At 41.5% G+C, this 21,807-nt stretch overlaps 1 protein-coding gene across 1 annotated transcript; it reads right to left on the bottom strand.

The window, feature by feature from the left end:
• Positions 1–815: 815 nt before the first annotated feature.
• On the bottom strand, positions 816–20,556 carry LOC311061804 (1-phosphatidylinositol 4,5-bisphosphate phosphodiesterase gamma-2-like; the record flags this gene model as incomplete). The annotated part of the gene is made up of 24 exons (XM_084080501.1): positions 20,485–20,556; positions 20,062–20,180; positions 19,810–19,895; positions 19,012–19,147; positions 18,459–18,627; positions 17,104–17,202; positions 15,940–16,014; positions 15,615–15,698; positions 14,958–15,100; positions 14,531–14,719; positions 14,158–14,280; positions 13,565–13,745; positions 12,066–12,140; positions 11,768–11,880; positions 11,154–11,241; positions 8,020–8,098; positions 7,143–7,291; positions 5,128–5,218; positions 3,766–3,972; positions 3,018–3,127; positions 2,637–2,781; positions 1,906–2,067; positions 1,717–1,796; positions 816–893 (listed from the first exon to the last, which is right to left on the bottom strand). Exons 1-24 carry the CDS (start codon positions 20,545–20,547, stop codon positions 816–818), a joined length of 2,844 nt encoding a protein of 947 aa, XP_083936627.1. The 5' UTR covers positions 20,548–20,556.
• Between the last annotated feature and the right edge of the window lie 1,251 nt (positions 20,557–21,807).

The following is a 21,807-nucleotide window of genomic DNA, read 5'->3' as shown; positions in this document are numbered from 1 at the left end:
ACAAATTAATGGGGAGAGTGAGCTAGCATGAAAACGTCCTGCCTTCCGTGGCTACAGTGTACATGGAACGGAAAGATTTAGTATATACATTTCCTTTTATACCGTATGTCTCAATGTCTCAGTGCTTAATCTTTTATGTAAAGCACTGTGAATTACATTGTTGTGGTTCAGCACAATAAATATAATAATTGGTTAGAACCATCAAGTTCTCTTGCATAATAAAATCGTATTTTATGTATTTCTAAACTGGAAATGCAAGCGTATAAAATATATATATATTTAGTTTCAGTTTTGAACATAAAACTAAAAAAATAAATCAACAAAACACTGACACTGCTCACATGTACAATACACTGCTGCCAGCCATTACTGTACTGACTTGTCACCAGTTGGCATAGTCAACAAACGTATAAACAAAGATCTTGGAGTTCTACTAGAACATTGGTTCTCAACCTTTTCAGGCCGTGACCCTCCAAAATAATCCTATTTGAACTGGGTACCCCCAAAATAATCCTATTTGAACTGGGGACCCCCCACAATAATCATATTTGAACTGGGGACGTGCCCAGATCTACAAGTTCACAACGCCTCGCGTTGCGAGGTGTTGTGAACTTGTAGATCGTCTATTTTCATAATTTTTTGACCTCTTATATTATTTGACAATTTGGCCAATGTTCAATCAGTTTTTATAGTATAGTTTGTTGATTACTTTTGAATGCAGTAATGGTCTTTTTTTCTTTCTTTCTTTTAGGTATTAAAAAGGTTGTGTGTGTGTGTGTGTGTGTGTGTGTGTGTGTGTGTGTGTGTGTGTGGCCTCACCAATCGCCCTTCTCTCTGGACACGTTGTATATCAGGTCTCCTTCCTTGAAGCTGAGCACACATGGTTTCTCGGTCTGGAAGTCATACAAGGCTCTGACAGTTTTCTGAGGCTAGAACACGCAGGCGCACACACGCGCACGCACGCACGCACGCACGCACGCACGCACGCACGCACGCACACACGCACACACACACACACACACACACACACACACACACACACACACACACACACACACACACACACACACAACAACAAAAAGTAGTACAAGTAGTACATTTATAAAATACGTTTTTGCCATTTTAATATTGTTTTGACAGGCAGCCTCTGTGGATAATTTTGAAGCTCAGCTCAAGACCTATTTCTTCACTCTTGCTTTTAGTAGATTTTTAAATCTCTGTGTTGTTATTCATGTCCTCACTGTTTTGTCTGATTCACTGCCTTTTGCTATTATTTTAATTTTGTTTTATTCTTTCGCTTTTCTTTTTTTGCTTTATTGTTAAATTAGTTGAGCTTTTTCTGTAAGCACTTTGAGCTGCATTTCATGTCATGAAAGGTGCTACACAAATAAAGTGTATTATTATTATTATATAGACATTCTAATGGTGAAGGGGGGACTGCATTTCAGAACCAATCCTAATCCTTAACCACACAAAGCCTATTCTGGGCATATCATAATGAACAAACATTCTGCAAAAATAAATGGAACATTCTGTGAAAATAGCCAAGCTCACAACGCGACACCTTGTGAGCTCCTACGGTAGATCGGCTGATTTCAGATTCCTCACACTGGTCAGTCAGTAAAGTAACTCTTCCGACTCGTAGACTAAATGTGAAACGAAAGATCAAACCTGTAGTCTGCGTGACCCAGCTCAGCTTGGAGCGTTTATCCTCACCTTTATATCGATGTGGACCAACAGAGAGGCCAGCTCTAAGCTTTCACTGTAGCCATTCGTCAGTGGTACTGAGCGATAACCTGGCAAAACATGAAACACAATAAACATGCCGCACCATTGTGCACACGTGCGGTATGCACACATGCACATAGTACATGCTGTTGTATTTTGTGTGCGTGTGGAAACCACCTGTGCGGAGGCCTTTGAAAGGAAACGTGGCCTGAGCGAGGAAGTAAGGGTCTGAGAACATGTCCTCTTCACTGACCACAAAACGTAGGAAGGTCAGCTCTGGCTTATACACTTCAAAGATTACTGCAGGATCCCTCCACACTGGATTCAGACCGTTGTCAGCTGGGAAACACATACCAAAATGGAAGTGAATTAGCCTATCTTTATAGCAGTCTCATTTTAAAACAAGCAGAAAACGTAAATGAAGCGCTTCACGCCACGTTATCGTGTGCCAGAGTTAAATCGCTGATATTGGCGTGACAACAAGTGATGTGTTGATCAGCGCGTTCAGATTTCGGTACCCAACACCGAATTATATGCACCCAAATCTAGCCCCCCCCCCCCAGTGGACAGGGGCGAGAGGGGCGAGAGGGAGGGAGCTCTATCTCGGTACATGAGCTCTGGCCTGACGTCGCGCACAACCTTTGGTTGAGGTTTGGGCTGTGTAGTTACCTTGCCATGATATAACTCCAACTCTAGACAAAAAATCTAAAACAATTGCTCCATTGATTAGAAATTGATAATTAAACATGTATTACATTGTATGGTGAAACAGCACTAAAAGTCACTCTTTTAGCGTATTATAAACAAAGTTGATTCAGACATTATAGAACACCACCAAACTCAGTACTGTTTAAAAATAAAAATAAAAGTCTTTGAATAGTAAAATCAACAGGAAGTTGAAGACTTACGAAAGACACCGGTCTTGAAGACGGCCTTGCTCTTGTGAGTCTTGAGGGAGGTCTGCTCTGTCTGTCCATGTCCACACAATTCAATCTCCACATAGGGGCAGGTGATGTTTCGGTTTAGCTTAGGAAGGTGCCGGGCTCCAAGCACCTGCAGGGGGCAGCAGACAGCAAACACAATGAATGTCACATCATTATATGTACACCGAGGTCATGAGCATGCCATGCCATAACAGAGACGTAGCACAGCAAACTGTAACGCTGATGTTAGAGTTAAATTAACTTCAGAGTTTACTGTGTATAGTCAGTATGAGGAGAAGTGCATGATGGAAGAGGGAAATTGTCATATAATGACAACAGGACCAGTGTGTTACTGTGGGGACCTACCCTGATGCGGACCTCCTTTCTGTCCTGAGGGCTATCCAAGTTCGGCTTCAGAACATATCCTGTACGTTCATTCAGACTGAAGAGGGCGCTGTTCAGCTGGGTGGATTTGTCTAGACAAACATTAAATTATCCTATTATATAATTTTATCCAATACCCAAAAGTGAAAAGTTACAATCAGAGGAGTTTTCGACAGGACAGATCTAAAAGTAAAGTTAACTGAATACTGGGTGTTTTGTATTCAAGGGCAAATTCTGTTCAAGTTGACTCTGGCATGGCCAAAAAACGTGGAGATGTGGAGCTTTCTCCACATAAGCCCTTGCTTGCTGAAGAAAACAATGCAGCAAATAGAAGCTACAGCCATTATTATCAAAGCCACCATCAAAGTGTATCAAAGTGTTATGACATACCTAATTTGTGTATGCAGAAGGAATGAATCACTAGAGACTATTGAATGCCTTTTCTATTTATAAGGTGCTAGATCAGTGCTAATGTTTTGATGCCAGGAGCATCTTCATCAGAGTCATACCTAATCTGGGTATGTCATTATAGGCAAAACATGAATAAATAAAACAAATCTATGTTTTCAATCTTATAATATTGCATCTTCATTTTAAAAAGCAAAAATAACAGATGTACAAGCTCATAACGCATTACAACGCAATGCGTTGTGAGCTTGTAGATCAGCTATTTGAAACCGCTGTATGACAAAGTATAAAATGAAGCTTAGGTTGATAACAGCCCACTGACCTGGAGTCTGGAAGTTCAGCGCCACCATGTGACAACCAACGGCCCACATAGGGTAAGGGTCATAGTTGGTGGAGTCTTGGCGATCGTTTTTAGGGTAGATCCTGCTCAGACCTGTGCGGTTGTACAGTAGGAAGCCTTTCTGGTCCTTTTCTGGAACATTGTTCTCCCCGAAGGAGCGGACCTCTTTGTAGGTGTCTCCGGTCACTTCTATGGATGAGACCATTCGTGTGTATATTTGTGAGTATTTTTACTTTTGGGTATTTTGTGAAAGTAAGGTTTGTTTGGTGTGTGTGTGTGTGTGTGTGTGTGTGTGTGTGTGTGTGTGTGTGTGTGTGTGTGTGTGTGTGTGTGTGTGTGTGTGTGTGTGTGTGTGTGTGCACACTCAAGCTCAAGTTTGGGGGCCTCCCTCCCCACCGACTGTATAATACCTTGTATCACAAATAACATACTGAAAAAGTGTCATAATTTAGTATGAAATTAACAATGGACAGTGCAGTGTAGAAGTGCTGTTTACTTAAAGTTGAATCATGCAAACGAAATGTAATATCAGCGATGAACATAGTTACAAATTCAATTCTAAATTAAAGCCGCAAGCAGCGATGCCCGGGCCGTCGAAGCTCTGTCCACGTTGGCGGCAAATATCGACCAACCAGAACAGAGTATAGCTAAGTAATTATAATGAAGGACAAGGATTTTTAACAAAGTTGCGCCAATAGGAACACAGTTAAAAGATTATAGCAAAAGATACAAGCTATGAAATGACAATGATCAGAAGAGGGGGCGGAGCAACGTAACACCAATTAATGCAAGTTTCATTCTATCTCACCAAATTCCCCTGCCTGCTGAACAAGTGACCCAACTAGTAGGACTCTCTATTGCTTGCACGTTGGCTATTTGTATTTGTTTGTTGGCTACAGTAGCTACATGCCTACAGCATAGTAACGCCAACTATACTTTCAACAACTTTTAAGGAGAACTTAACTCAAGACAGAAATAAATTCCAAAGAATTTGCCAGGTGTGCGACCCCACATTCTGGAGATATCTGCGATTTTCCCGAAAAATGCTTAAAGCTCAGCATTTAATCGGTCATATTTTATACTGTATACTATTGGAAATTTGTAATGTGATCAGTCCAACACATGTTTTAGTTTGAATTCGAACCACTGGAAATAGAAATAGAAGTAGCCTTGTTGAAAGTGAAACCACTTCACACTATTGGGAAGAAATCAACTGTAATGTTGTGTGCGTGTGTGTGTGTGTGTGTGTGTGTGTGTGTGTGTGTGTGTGTGTGTGTGTGTGTGTGTGTGTGTGTGTGTGTGTGTGTGTGTGTGTGTGAGAGAGAGCGCGCGCGCACACTATACCAAACTTGTGTTTGTCCTTGCTGCAGGACTGACAGTAGACCACCAGGTCTGACATCTCCTTGGCAGACTCAATCTTCTTCTTGTAACGTTGCTGAAGTTGAACAGAACAAAAGCAACCACTTCCTGTTAGATAACATCGCTGACAGACAAGCGACTCAGGCTGTGGTCTTAAAGCGTCAGCACCATCAAATTAACTTCAAAAAGTGATGACACAGATCTCTCATTTTCGATCATAGTTATATGAACAGACATTCAGGCACATTTTAAGTTTATAACTCAAATAGAAACATTAAGGAATCTCAATAAAATAAAAGCACCTCAACACAATGTCGAATAGTCGATATCCTTTTAAATAAAGATGTCTTTTTCTTCACACTAGATTCTTCACTGTGTTCAGCAGCACTCCCATCCGGGTGTGCTTTGTCCTGTTAAAATAAAAAGCATGACATTTAAATAAGAAAAATACATAAAAGAATATAACAACATACGGCTATTGTGAACTGTATCAATACATTGGAATCAATTGCAGATTATGAATTAATAATGAATTGCAGATTACACAACCGATTTGAATACATTACAGATGTTAAAGGGTCACTTTCTAAGAAAGTTGAGAACATAATAAATATGATGTTTGAGTGCAGTTAAAGGGATATTTCACTTTCAAACATGTGCGTGACGGGGCCGTGTTTTTTCAATTACTTTTTTCATTTATTGTTTAAATTTATTTTCTTTTTTAAATAAAATGAAATAAAAGAAATGAAAAAAGTATTTTAAAAAACACGCCCCCCCCCATGCATTAGAAGGACAATATCAGTCACCAAACCCAAGTATATCATGGTTAAAATGAAGTTACAATGGGTTTATACTGTATAGGAAGGGGTCGTGTCTGATAAAATGAATATCAATTGTCTAAATACTGAATCAAACAACTTAAAACCTGTCTGGGGTGTTCACAAAAGCCTGAGTAGACGTTAAAATTACATTACATTACAGTCACTTAGCAGACGCTTTTATCCAAAGCGACTTACAATAAGTGCATTCAACATAGGTAGGGAACGAAACTACTAATCACCAGAAGTCCTAAGTGCATTTTCTGTTAAAACAAGCAACTAAGAGTATAACTAGCGCTAAGGTAAAAGTGCAATATATCAGCTACCTACTTTCTTAAACAGATGATACAAATAGCTAAATCAAATGAGCAAGAGCTAAGACAAATAAGTGTATCGACTAAACAAGATCCAATAAAACAATGCAATAATAAAACAAGAGTTTGTACAACTAGTTAACAACGGCAGCGGCATACTAGCGCAGACATGTTTGTTTTGGGCAATGTTAAGTCAACCTGGTTTATACCCCTCAAAGATGTCTGCTGCTACCAAAAGACACTTGTTGACGCCCCCTTCAAGATTTTTGGCACGCTCTATAGGCTAGCACCAGGGTTTTAAACTGGATGTGAGCAGCTGGGTGTCATTGGCATAGCAGTGGTAGGAAAAGTCATGGGAGTGGATGACAGCACCAAGAGATGTAGTGTAGAGAGAGAAAAGAAGAGGACCCATAACCGAGCCTTAGGGGGAACCCCAGTAGTGAGCCTGTGTTGTTCTAACACAGACCCTCTCAGCATCACCTGGTAGGAGCGACCCGTCAGGTACTGTAGGATGCAAACAGGGAGAGTGCAGAGCCTGATACACCCATCCCCTCAAGGGTGGAGAGGAGGATCTGATGGTTCACCGTGTCAACTCTGCAGACAGGTCCAGGAGTATCAGGACGGAGGAGAGAGAGTTCGCTCTAGCGGCATGGAGTGACTCCGTCACTGCCAGGAGGGCAGATGAACCCAAACATGTTTGAAAGTGAAATATCCCTTTAAACTTCTTGCATCTATGGCATCTACTGTATATGGTCAGAAGACATTCTTCAAACTTGGGGGTGATTACCATGTGAAATCATTTTTGGTGCTTACATAATACAGTGTATGTAATCAAGGCAAATTCACTAGCCTCACGTTCATGTATTACCTGCTCGCTCTCCTGAGAGTTGTGGGAATAGGACAAGGCCATATGATACCATTCATAAAGCTCATCCACTGTGTCTGCTGACAAGGCAAACTGCAGACTGTCATTCTCCACGTCCTGCAGAGTCATCACGTGATCCTTCCCATTCTTTGCTGGAGAGAGAGAGAGAGAGAGAGAGAGAGAGAGAGAGAGACACACACACACACACACACACACACACACACACACACACACACACACACACACACACACACACACAGACAGACAGACAGACAGACAGACAGACAGACAGACAGACAGACAGACAGACAGACAGACAGACAGACAGACAGACAGACAGACACATTTAACATCTTTATTTGAGTTCATGAATTCAAAGTTGCACTCAGAAGAAGCAAACAATGGCATGACGCTTCCGGCATGGTGTTCACACTTGTGTTCTGCAAAGACTTTGTCTGGAACCAGGCATAAATGCCAAAACAAGATTGCCGCAACTGAAGATTCGGTGCACGTTCACCCATGACATCTCTGGTGTCGGGCACATTGTCTGCAAATCTTGTATATCTAAACAGGGTTTTATAGTACGATCCTGGTCAAAAGAAAAGCTCTGTGAGTGACCACCAGTAATTATAAAGTACCACCTTCTAAGCATTTAGATAAGTCATTATACAATGCTCTATAATGTAATGATTATTGTTATAAAGTGTGAGCTGCTTATAACTAAAACTATACAGTGTGTTATAAGCAGATTATAGTGCATTATAAGCATGTTTATAATGCATTAAAGACTTGAGCTTCATACAAAGTGTTACCGAGAGTAAGTGTGGTAGAGTGAGGTAACAAAGCAATGTTTTAATACCTGAGACAGAGATATACTCACAGTTGGGCTCACGTTGGACCTTACACTTAGTGATGTCCACCACACCTTCACAGAGTGCACCCAGTGGGTTATCATCTTCCTGTTTCAATACACAGCACAAAAAACGAGATTCTAAAAAGATGACATTGTATGACATTATTTTCATGCAACACCTTTGTATGATGAAATAAGTGGTTTATGAGGGTGTGGTACAGTAGTTAAATTCTTATCAATCTATCAATGAAGCTCTATTAAAGGGATATTTGTTTTTTTGTTTTTGTCACATTCCTAAGCCAATAATTTGATGACCAGCGGACTCAAAGAGTCTCCATTGAGTACAAAGGGATTCTACTGTTGCGCCTTAGCCTCAAACGGCCAGTCCGGAACGTCACATGGGCAGGGACAACAGATGCATAAGAGAAGAACGCTGGAGCAGCACGGACAATTTAAGCCTTTTATTGATAAAGTGCAAGTAAAAGATTGACAAAAAAAGTCTCCATTGAGTCTCCTACCGCCTTTCATCAAATTATTGGCTCAGGAATGTGGCAAAAACTAAAATATCCATGAATTCAAGGCTCCATGGGGTGAGAAATTGATAGAAAACTAGAAAAAGTGCTCCTCGGAGCACAGGTCTCGTCTCCACTAGGTCAGGTAGGTTAGTGTGGTTTTGTAAAAATTGGCGCTATAATAGGGCAATGTTGAAAGGGTGGCATTTGCCCCTCAATGTAGCAAGAATGTGCGTGCAAAGTTTCACCGCAATCAGACTCATATAATCAGTTCATGATTGGCGGCATTTTGTTCAAAAGGGGCCGCTCCTGCGAACTTGATGTAAATCTTAGCCAATCAGGATGGAATATGAAAAATCAAACAGATTCGCCTTCATCACATGACTATAGAGATCATGTGTACCGATTTGCGTGAAATTTGGATAAAATGTGAAGGAGTAATATCCAAAAATGTGTTTCACATAAGTCGGCCTCCTGGTGGCGCTATAAAAGGCAGATATGAAAAATGCAGGGCGAAGGTTTTTCCTTGGCCTCTAGGGAGTGCACATACAATGTTTTACATAGATCGTGCCGTTATAGGTAAAGACACGAATGGGCCTGTTCTAGCGCTGCCATGAGGCTGATTTGAAACATTTCAAGTGGCATTTCTTCCTCGGCCTAGTGGAATGTGCATGCAAAATTTCACGGAAATCGCATGCTGTGTTCATGATTTGAGGCATTTTGTTCAAAACAGGCCAATCCTGCAAACTTTGGAAGCCAATCTTAGCCAATCAGGATGGAATATGGAAAATCGGACAGATCCGTGTTAATCACATGACTATAGAGATAATGGCCCTCATTTATCAACGCAGTGCAGCCCAAATAATGAGCGTACGGCGAGATCACCGCACCTTTCGGCATTTATCAATATATCCTGACGTGGGCTTTATCCTACGGTACACTGAAATCTCACGTCTGGTCGAGACCAGTTGTTGACGTTGGCTGCACCCGTTTATTCCATCCTAGACCTGCGAAGCAGCATTGTTTGACTGTCTGAGAGGCATCTGGACACATAATCCACTCATAAATGTATATCTACACTAATAAATAATCACTGTGAAAATATACAATTTTATAAACTAATTTAAACAAACTGCTTTAATAGTCATTCGGTTAAGCTTGCAGATCTGCATGGCTGCATTGGCTATTTGAAAATAGCAGATCTACAAGCTCACAACAGGTTGCATCGCGACGTGTTGTGAGATTGTAGATCTGCTATTTTCAGCGCAGCAGCGCTTCTACGAGAGAATTTTCGGGAGCCCCGACCATCTTTTCATGGACAGTGAGGTCTACAAACTTACAGTAACTTGTCCTATGATATGGAGTTATGTCATAGAGAGTTATGTAGGCTACAACAACCTGGCTGGGTTAAGGATATAAAACGTGGCGGCAGTCGCGGCACGGGATCACTGCATTCCGCCCGAGTCTCATGACTGCTTTATTTAGTGTAACTCGAACACGCACTGCTCGGTACGGGTTAAATAAATGGGTATACAAACGTATTCCATTCATGGCGATATGATTGGTATCATAATATGTCATTCATGTAGGCTACAAGCCTGCCTATGTGACAACAAAGATTGTACCGCTCCGCTACGGTAACGGATTACATGAAAGACAAAGTTGGGCGGGCATGCGTGTGTGTGTGTGTGTGAGAGAGAGAGAGCGAGAGAGAGAGAGGCGTGTGCGGCGAGGCGAGCGGGGTAAACTGTTTCTTATTGGCTTTTCATGCTTTTTTTGGGTCGTATTCTGGTTCATGTCGTGAAGTCGGGCGTTTTGTGAATACTTAAGGGCGTGTTATTTAAACTAGACCATACCCGGTCGACGCATCCGTGGGGGGATATGCGCACATGATCTGGCAACCCGGGAGGCAGTTCGTCCCATAGCTGGGCAGCCCCGTAACCATGGCGACATTGTTTGACAGAAAAACGCTAATAAGAAGCTGAGATTTGATGAAATTGAAAAACGGGCTTCACAGTTAAGTTCAGATGGTAATGGTCAATGGCTGTGTGCAAAATCAGAGCAATTGGTCCAGCCAGTGGGGAGAACCGGGTAGCTTCACCACCACTACAAACGCCACCACTACAAACGCACAGAGGTTACTAGAATTATAGTAGGATGACACTCGTTTTCAGACGTGAGATTTATCAAAGCTCCGACCTGATATACCCTAGGATCGGCTGTATAGGATCCTTTGATAAATGTGACTTCGACGTTGGTGTACGGCCGAATATATGGAACAATATACGCCGGTTTATACGCTGCGTTGATAAATGAGGGCCAATGTGTACTGATTTGTGTGATTTTTGGACCAAATATGTAGAAGTAATATTAAAAAAAGTGTTTCGATAAAATCGGCCTCCTGGTGGCGCAATAATAATAAAAATAATAATAATTGGGGCAGAGGTTCGGAATTGGCATCCAGGGAGTGTGTGTGCAAAGTTTCGTCGCGATCAAGCCAGCGGTGCCAGAGATTTGCTGTCCACAGACAGAATGACACACGGACGGACGGACAGGGTGCAAAACATACTCTCTTGCCATGCCTTTCGGCCTGGCGGAGACAAAAAGTAATTATTTGGGTGAACTATCCCTTTAAGTTCTAATGTATACCTTCTGTTTAGTCTCAGGCTTGGACACTTCCTCTACGTAGTTTGATGGGAAAAACTTCTGCAGTTTTCCGTGACAGTCCCCTTTCCACCTGCAGAGAGTAGGAGAGGAAATCCTGGAGGAAAGACCATCTTTGTGCAACGCAGAGTACTGGACATCACAGCGGTGAAGCTCTCACAGCGGTGAAGCTCATCACAGCGGTGAAGATCTGAAGCGCCACGCTGAAGCGCCACCGCTTAAAAAAATACTATTCACCTATTGAAATATCTTTTTGAAGAATATTTTTAATAACACTAATCTTGTATGGGTCCCTGGCAGAAAATGTTTTCAGATGGGGGTCTGTTGCCAAATATGTATTAATTCGGGGGTCATTTCAGAACCACCAGTTTATACAACTGAAATATTTAACTTAAATGTTTTAATGGAACCTCCAAACTGTTCATATAGGTCATAGATACGTCATAGACAACTGTCACAAGACGCTGCCACGAATAGCAGTCAAGATGCACAAGCATCATGGTGACATATAGTCCACAAAGATCTATAAAAGGTTTTGGTACTACTGGAATACAGTGCTATATGCTGTGCCATGTGTATGAGAGTGTGCATGTCCTCACCATCCTCCTTCAGTGTCTTTGGACACGTTGTATATCAGATGTCCTTCACAGAAGCTGAGCTCATCTGACTCCTTGGCCTGGTAGGCGTACAGGGCTCTGAAAGTATTTGGAGGCTAGAACACGAACACACACACACACACGCACGCACGCACACGCGTGCGTGCGCGCACACACACACACACACACACACACACACACACAAAATAATCATCTATCATTAAGGAAAGAATAGAGGAGAATACATGCACATATTTAAGTGAATGGTACAGTGCTATCAGTCACTGTTGTGTACACGTACCATTGATGGCTCAGCCTTAGTCTCATTGGGGTCCACATATAATTTGACATCATAGAGAGAACCACAGTCCTGCTCCTATAGAGACAGGAGTTACACCAGTTAGTAGTGAATATCTGTAGTGCGGACATTTGCAAAATGCAATAAAATGGGCGTGTCTGAATTACAGTATAAGCGAGTCAAGCGACACCCTTGTAAATAAGCGAGAGCTCCACTACTTTAGGAGGCTCAAAGTGAGCTGCTGTGGCTGCCTGGGGGCGCTCCCCTAGAGTTAGTGTCGAAGTGTCCTTGAGCAAGACGCTGAACCCCTAATTGCTCCCGATGAGCAGGTTGGTGCCTTGCATGGTTTCCTCTGCCATCGGTGTATGAATGTGTGTGTGAATGGGTTAATGGCACAATCAATGTAAAGCGCTTCGGATAGAAGCGCTATATAAATGCACCATTTACCATTTATTTACACTCGACACTGAGTAAAAGTCAAAGCCTAACTCCCCCCCTCCCCTCAAACTGTTTACTGTACATATGTTTTTGTTTTTTGTTTTTAACTGTTTTTAAAATGTTCTGCATAGTAGTGTATATCTGTCTGTCATTGAATGTCTCTATGAATTGAGTACAAAGGACCTCAATGGAAACAAACCATAGGCTTTCTTGGATTTTAAATCCTATTAGCTGACATTGTATTGAACTGTGCTTTCATGTGCCTTTTTCTGCAAACCTCTAATAAAGTATTCAATCAATCAATCAATCAATCAATCAATCAATCAATCAATCAATCAATCAATCAATCAATCAATCAAAACTGGTCTCTTGCAGCTTGTGTGTAAACAATGTAAACATTTTAGGTAAGACATAGGCCATGTACAGTACTGTAGTTGCTCAGTCTAGGTTAATTTCACACCTACAACTGCTAGTTTAAAACTAGTATATATATATATATATATATATATATATATATATATATATATATATATATATATATATATATATATATATATATATATATATATATATATATATATATATATATATATATATATTATATATATATATATATATATATATATTTCTCTACTTCTATACAGTAGTCAGTTTCTCAACATTTTACGGCAAAGCATGAACTCTCTCATTCGCTAAGTCACTCACTCTCTCGTTCCCTTGTGAATAATATTTCATGTGTTCTTTTATTGGTGATAGAATGCATATGATACGTATGCCTCTAATATATCTATCTACTGATGGCTTACACATTATGCACACCTAACCAACCCAGACACAGAGGGCAAGGTTGAACATTAAGCGGTCTTTTATGTTGTTATCCTATTTTTCGTATTCTTGTACTCTACCCTTTACTGAATATTTGTTTCATCATTACCGCTATAACAAGGTCAATAAAGGTCTGTCTGTCTGTCTGTCTGTCTGTCTGTCTGTCTGTCTGTCTGTCTGTCTGTCTGTCTGTCTGTCTATCTAGCATACACATCCCCCCTCCCTGTAAACTCACTCACCATGCTGAAGCGGTTCATCAACTCGAGGGTGACTGGGTAACGTAGTTTGATCTTGCGGTACAGTGGCTTTTTCCTGAAATGGTTGACCAGCTCCACCAGGCTAACAAACTCCATGGTGGTGCCCAGGCGGTAAATGCCGTCCTCTTTCTGGATGCGACAGTGTTTCACCTTAGCTTCTCCTCTGAGAGACAACAAGTGAGTGAGGAAAAATATGACAAATGGAGCTTGTTGTCCAATTATAATTGTGACATTTAGCCACATTAACCATGACATCACATCCCTATTCCGTGCATGTCTTAACAGGTGAAAAGTCAGAATTTGACAAAAAAAAAATCTAAATGTTTAAAAAATATGAACTATTACTTGTAGATCAGCTTTTTCTGAATACCTGAATTATAGAATAGAGCTTAAGTGGTTAAGACTAAGTATTAAAATAGTTCAGCTTTGTAGTGTGTGGAGATCCATATAAACTAAGTGGGTTATTATAGTACTGTATATGAACTACACATACACATGTGAATGTGTCTCGACTACTGACACACTCAAAGAGTTCTCAGGGTTGTATGTATTGTGTCATAATGTACCACTGCTACCTGAAGGTGATGGCGAAGGAGTCTGGCTCTCCCACTCTCTGTCTGATGAGGAAAGCTCCATCTCTGGGGATTGTCATTAGGTAGTCCTCCGCCTGGCCTCTGCTCAGGTTACTGTAGAACCAACTGTAAAACCACACACGCAGGTCTAAGAGTTTAGAGTTTGCAAGTTATATGCAAGTGTGGCTGTGTATATGTGTGATGATTATGAGTGCATGTGCTGGTGTCATAGGCCCAGCCCGTAGGAATGCAGTGACAAATATCACCCTCATATCATCACCTGGCTTCCCTCCCCCCGAACATGGGCCAATTGTGTCCGTACAGACCCTCGACAAAGCCGGATGCACCACGGCATGTGCGTGTGGTTAAGACTTACCCCTCTCTCAGGTGTGGGTCAGGCTGAGGCATGGCATCTGTGAGACACAGTTGAAACCCTTTTAAACATATGGGGCTGTCTCTATAATGCTGGATCAGAGTGTAGATGTCGGTGAAGTAACGTTGAGGTGTCAGGTTGTAACCCTCTGAACCAGATTGAATACGACAGTGATGGACACGCCCACTGCGCCTATAGGTACATGTATGAACACAAATAGGTCGATGTAACACACCACACAGAATAATTCAGACACACAACTAATTACATTCCCTCATCACACCAGTCAGCATACACACCATATGAAACACAATAATTATAAGCCATTTTAGATTATGTTTAGTCAATTAAAAAGTTTGCACTGAAATCAGCTTGCACTCAAATGTTCAGTTCAAGTTACGCTCTAAACTAAATCAAGTGGACTTAGTACCAGAAGGAGAGAGTGTAGTTTCCGACAGATGTGTCACTTTCACGGACCAAGTAGGTTCCATCTTCAGACTCTTGGAGCAGCCTCTCAGCCATCTGCTTGCCCTCTGGCACGCGGCCATGGAACCATGGCTCCAAACGGTGGCGCTGAAATGTATAAGACATAGGAAGGAGGATGGTGGATAACAGAGGGAGGCAAGGAGGGGATAATGGAGGGACGTAAACAGGATGTACAAAGACAAAGAAATTGTGAGGAAGAGAGGTAGTGAAATAAGGAAAATAAGGAAATATGAGTGCAGTCACACTGAACTTTAATTCTGACTCGAGAATTAAAAAAAAAAACGCTCCGTTCCCATTGAAAAGCATTGGCAGAAGCCGCCCGCATAGGCAAAATTGAAGTTCGGTGTGACCGCACCCTACTGGTTTGTGAAAGAGAGATAAAAACAGATGTGTGTGGAAGAAGAAGGGTTTAGGATGGATCATTTGTGGTTGGAGAGAAAATCAGCATTAAGTGGAAGATTTACTCTCAGAGTTTTACTCTGAGAGTGTAATAATTAAACAAACACTCTGGAATTTTCTATGAAGAATTGTATTTAAGAATTGATCCCCTATGATGAAAGTTGTACCCAGACATTCCCAGCCATTCCCCTCACTGCTTTACCTCTCCGGGGTCTTCCGGTTTGTCCTCCTCCTCTAGATAATACAGTTTTCCATTTGTGATTTTACAGTAGTGTGTATTCCACCGCTGCAGAGACAATCCAACAGAGATTAAAATACATACAGAAAATTCATTTGTTTCACTCCGTTAAGGCAGTGTTTCTCATGCAATATTAACCTGATTTCTGAGTTCAAGTACCCCCTTACCCGACTACAACATTTTGCTTAGAAAACTGCAAGATATGATGCTTTAAATAAATAACCCACCTTTTGAACAATATAACATTACCCACAAATAGGTCCCGAGCCATGCTACTGCTATACAGTACCTCGTCTATGGGATCCCAGATATGCAGGTTGCCATTTTTGTCTGAAGTCCCAGTCTCCGTGCTTTGCGTGTTGTGCTGCAAGAGAACAACAGAACATAGAGAGATAGACCCCTTTTCTACAGCAAGTATTCAAAATGCACACCATAAGCAAGTGGGCACAGGTGTCTCAAAGCCAACCTAAATCTCTCACGCTCACTTTTCACAGTGAGCAAAGCAGAATTTGTGGGCCGGCTGTGAGAGACTAAGAGGGTAGGCTAGCTGTACAGTAGTAATCCCCTGAAATGTAATAGAGTACAGAAGTCCTGACGTCACTCGTTCATCCCCAGGTTCGTAAAGTAATTTTGCTACGGAGAATAACATTGGGTCATCATTGGGAATGATGTACAAAAACGAATTTCACCCACTTTTTTACCTTGTAAACCTGTGATGTGACAATAAACCTGATTCTGATTCTGATTCTGAGAATCGTCTCATATAAGAATTGTGGTCCAAAAATAAACAAACTGTCCTGGCGATACTGTCTTGGAGGAGGTTCTGTATCGTTTATGATAGTCAGTCCCTTATATTTGATACAGTCTGTTTCTGGCGAAAGTTTAACTAATTTGGCGGAAGTAACATTAGCGTTTTCTCACCGTCGATGTTGATGCTTCATATCCATAAGAGTAAAACCGCCGGGATCATTTGTTTATTTTTGGAACACAGTTCTTATTTGACGCGATATTAAATACGTCTATGGGGATTCAGAATGGGGGTGGAAAACCGCAAACCAGGTAGACAAACCTAGGATGTGTAAATTACGTCAGACTTCGGTGCTCTATTGTTACATACTAATTGATTCCATCCACCTTGCAAAAGACTATACAGCAGTGTTAATTTTGTTGACTAAAACTATGACGAAAAATGTTCGTCGACTACCTTTTTTCACTGACGAAAACTAAATAAAAATGTATTAAAAACTAAGACTAAAATCTTTTGATATTTAGTCGACTAAAACTAGACTAAAACTTAAAACATTTCAAATGACTAAAATAGGACAAAAACAAAATGGAATTTTATTCAAAAGACTATGACTAAAACTAAATCAAAATTTGCTGTCAGAATGAACACTGCTATACTGTAGAAAAGGTACAGAATGAAGACAGGCAAATCCTGCAAGGCACCAACCTGCTCATCGGGAGCAGTCTGGGGTTCAGTGCTTTGCTCAGGGACACTTTGACATGAGCCACTGCTGCCTTCCTTCTTGGACTCCTTAAGCTTCTTGTGCTGCAAGACAACCACAGAACATCAGAAGAATAGAATAGAATAGAAGTTCTTTGGTTGTATTGTTAATGTTATCCCTTGCCACTAGGCCATCATGATGTCGGGACAGAGTATCTTGTGTTTTCCTGTGTGTGTGTGTGTGTGTGTGTGTGTGTGTGTGTGTGTGTGTGTGTGTGTGTGTGTGTGTGTGTGTGTGTGTGTGTGTGTGTGTGCGTGTGCGTGCGTGCGTGCGTGCGTGCGTGCGTGCGTGCGTGCGTGCGTGCGTGCGTGCGTGCGTGCGTGCGTGCGTGCGAGAGAGAGAGAGAGAGAGAGAGAGCGTGTGTCAATTATTGATTTCTTCAGTCTATAGGGTTTAAGTGGCTAAATCTGTGGACCACCCAGCAGCCTTGAGGCTGTGTGTTGGATACCACAGCTAGCGCGCAAGGTGTACAGTAGGTGCACCAGGGTGGTAGCCTCAGACTATATCACCGCGTGGATATGAGTCTGGTGCTTCTATGAGGACGTTTTTTTCCCAAGGGGCGGGATCAAAAGAATAGAGTCTGCACTCTGCACGCAATTGGTTAGACCTACAACCAACTACCAATTACAGTCTCTCATATTTGAATACTGGGCCCTGATTGGTCACCCCAGACTTCGGGAGCAGGAAATGGATTCACAATGGAGCGGTGCCAGACCCAAATCGCCAAGGGCAATTTTGTTTTGCACTGGCAGATTCGTCTGGTCCCAGGCTAGGTCAGTGGCAGTTAGGATACGTAGAAGCAGGGGCTGGGGGCAGCAGGAATGTAGACTTCACTTCAAATATCGTTTTTCATTTGATAACGTGGCGTCCGTGGTGATGTGTGGCGATATATTGTCTTGAGGTGATAACGACTGCTGGCCATTGGAGTTTCGAAGTAATTCATACAATAACTTAACAGTAGAGTGGTTATTTAATTTGGTGACCATGTGCGCGTGCCATGCATGTGGGAGAGAATAATTATGGTATACCCACTGAAAAACCTAGAACAACCTAGGTCGGTTCATGGGAGTGTGTTTGTTATGTTTGTTTGTGTTATCCATGTGTCTAGATATGCTGTTTTTTTCTTTCTTTAAAAGTGGATTTCAGTTGTTGATTCTGAACCTTTTTTTGTGTTTCTTATTGTTCTCTATTACTATGAATATTTTCCATTTTCCTTCATTCTTTTACCCTGGGTTACCTTGTATTGTTACTAGCCTGATTCTCTGGATTTGTCTCAGTGACATAACAGAGGTTACTGTACCTTGATGATGATCTTTCCCATGAGTTCTGTTGGAAAGGGAAGTTGTTTAGCATTTTCTTTCACAGGTTGGGTCAGCAGCTTGTCCTTGAATACTTCCTTAAAGATAGCAGCCATCTTATTCTGCTGCTTTAAGTTGCAGTGCTGCTCTATGGACAGGATCACTGGATAACTGTGGAATAACATAAGAATTACAACAACCAAGTCTTTAGTCTGTGTGTGTGCGCGTGTGTGTGTGTGTGTGTGTGTGTGTGTGTGTGTGTGTGTGTGTGTGTGTGTGTGTGTGTGTGTGTGTGTGTGTGTGTGTGTGTGTGTGTGTGTGTGTGTGTGTGTGTGTGTGTGTGTGTGTGTGTGTGCGCGCACAAATGCACATGCGTTTGAGGGTGATGATTGGAGGTTTGATTGATTGATTGATTGATTGATTGAATACTTTATTAACAAGTTTTGTACAGCAGTACAGGTAGTACGGATAAAGGTTATGCTAGAAGGATAACACATGTTTCCATTGTACTGTTGACAATATCAGAAATGGAGAGAGGCCTATTCTGACACTAACTCTGAGGTGATGAAGGCATGCTCGTTGATGGCTTTGACCACGTCTTCAAACTTGATTTTAGATGTGGCAGTATGTCCATGGTAGATGATTGGCATTAGCTCCCGATCAGGGACATCAGGGCCATCCCAGCAGTCCACTGTAATTATACAAAGGATACTTCAAATCATGCATGCATCCGAGTTTATAAGAGTGTATAGTTTCAATGTACAGATTCAGAATATTATGCTGTGTAGACTGATGCTTACTATTTCTATGCATTTGATGTATTACCTCGTTTTTGCGTACTGTAAATCGCTCTGGATCAAGAGCATCTGCTGAATGCTTAAATTGTAAATTGTAAGGGAGGCTGGGCGGAGAGCGTGAGCTCTGTCGCTGCACTAGCGACTCCTACAGGTTGGTTAGGGTGAAACTCCTCACTACTCAGTCTACACCGTCCCCAACCAGTAAGGGTCAGCGGTGACAAGGGATGGGTGGTATATTTAGTGAATAAATGTTACTTTAACCAATCTGTATGGTAGAGCATGTTATTGCAATATAATGTAACTAACACCACTGTGGTGGGTGGAGAAGGAGGGGTATTGCATGAAGCTCAAATAATATCTCGCTGGCCCAAACATTCCATTATAGCTCAACAGTAAAGATTTCGGCACTTGCATGGGAGACCCAGGTTCAAATCTCAGGTAGGACATCAATCTTACTGATTGCAGCTTTAATTGTTTGTTAATTCATGTTACTGTTAGATATAATTGAATACTGGGAGAGTAATACAATCAATTTCAAGATATTTCAACTACTGACACTCTATGCAGCGACATCCGAGGCGCAGGCAGCGTACGTAGGCCTCTGTGGACGACTTGCTACGAAGCTGGTCACCTGTCAGGTACCTTGAAGACAAATATGTTCAATTGAGGTTAATAATAAGAAAACTGTAATGTATGTGTCTAGGATTTGTGTAAGTGTGTGTGTGTGTGTGTGTGTGTGTGTGTGTGTGTGTGTGTGTGTGTGTGTGTGTGTGTGTGTGTGTGTGTGTGTGTGTGTGTGTGTACTGACGTGTTGTGTGAGGAGTTTATCCAGTAATGAGACAGTGATTCGTTCATGTCCAGGTTGTTGATCTCTGAGAACTTCTCATCCCAAATCGAGTTCTCCTTGGAAAACAGGAAACTTAAAAACTGTGAATGATACAGAGAGAAGACAAGACTGGTGTCAACTTTGAAAGAGCGAGAGAGAGAGAGACGCAGAGAGACAGAGACCAAGAGCGAGAGAGAGACAAGCCGAGCTAGGGCGGCACTTGATTTCTGGACTGGGATCTGCGCTGGTTTCTACGTCAGATTGATAAAGGAGGATTTGTGGCGAATAAAACTATTCCGATTCTGGCAGAGAGTGGTGCTCCACTGAGCTTTGTAGTTGTTGAGCCCTTATTGACTCTCCCTAACTGTCATTCACTTGCATGTACGAAAAAGAAGAAAAAATCACCTCAGTGAAAGTGAACCAGGAGTCACTGGTTTTCCTCTTGGTGTCGTCTATGAAAGTCATCATCAGCTCTCTGACTTTGTCATCAATCTCCTCATCACTGGCCCGCGACTCCTGAAGGATGAGGGAGGAAAGGAAACACACACACAGACAGAGAGAGCGAGAGCGAGAGTGAGAGGGAGAGAGAGAGAGAGAGAGATTTGTGTTCCTTCTTGTTTTCTGTTCTCTCATGTGTCGGCCAGGCCTTAATCACACCCAGTGAGCTATAACTCATCATGGCCTGATGGTTAAAGAGGCAAAAGAATAGTGAGCTTGTAGATTAGGCTATTTTTGGCTAAGATATTTAGTGTAGAGTGAAAACAGGAGGGGCCTAGTATAGAGCCCTTGGGAATCTGGTCAATTTAGTATAGGGTTTAAGTATATAACAGAATAGATGGTTCCTTTACCTCCTGCTGACAGAGAAACCTTTTGAAGTCACGGAACAAAACTTTGGCATCAGGATCATCTGTGCAACTGCAAGATAGAAAAGCCCAATACACCACACAGTGACACCACACAGACACAATAGATGCTATCAACATGTCCAATTCAAGATAAATAAAAATAATTACTCAAATCTTCAATTTTACTGAGGTTAATGTTAGGAATAGGCAGTAATGGAAAAAGTGCTAAAATGTTTTATTCAAGAAAAAGTATCAATACCGCAATGTAGAAATACTTTGTTACAAGTAACAGTCTGGAATTCAAATTGTACAGTACTTGAGTAAAAGTACAAAAGTATTGGCATCAAAATTTACTTATGTACCAAAAGCAAAAGTACACTTTATGCACAATGCACCATTTCACAAGTTTTCAAATGTATAAAAAATCTTTGGAAAATAGCAGAGAGCTTGTATATCGGCTATTTTCAAATGGCCAATATGTATATAGGGCTGAAGTGGTTACTGGTTTTGTAATAATAATCCAAATCTACAAAGTAACTAGTGACTAAAGCTTTCAAATATACTGTATGTGGTGGAGTAAAAGTACAATATTTGTATCCGAGATGTAGTGGAGTAGAAGTAAAAGTATTGGTTATTGCAAATACTCAAGTAAAGTACAAATACCTCAAAATTGTACTTGTTGTTAGATTTAGGCATAGTTTTACTGAGGTTATGTTTAGGAATGAGCTTAGGTTTAGGTATGGTTTTACTGAGGTTACGTTTAGGAATACCTGGTGGCGAGTCTGGCGACCATTCCGAGGTCGCCGGATTTGACCCGCGGCCTTACATATCATGCCATGCTAAGAATACGATGAAAGACTATTTAACATGCGATCCAATTCAA

Source organism: Gymnoscopelus microlampas (assembly GCF_963454915.1).
Source record: "Gymnoscopelus microlampas genome assembly, chromosome: 15".
In the NCBI taxonomy this organism is placed as follows: Eukaryota; Metazoa; Chordata; class Actinopteri; order Myctophiformes; family Myctophidae; genus Gymnoscopelus; species Gymnoscopelus microlampas.
This window is presented reverse-complemented; position numbering and strand designations above follow the sequence as displayed.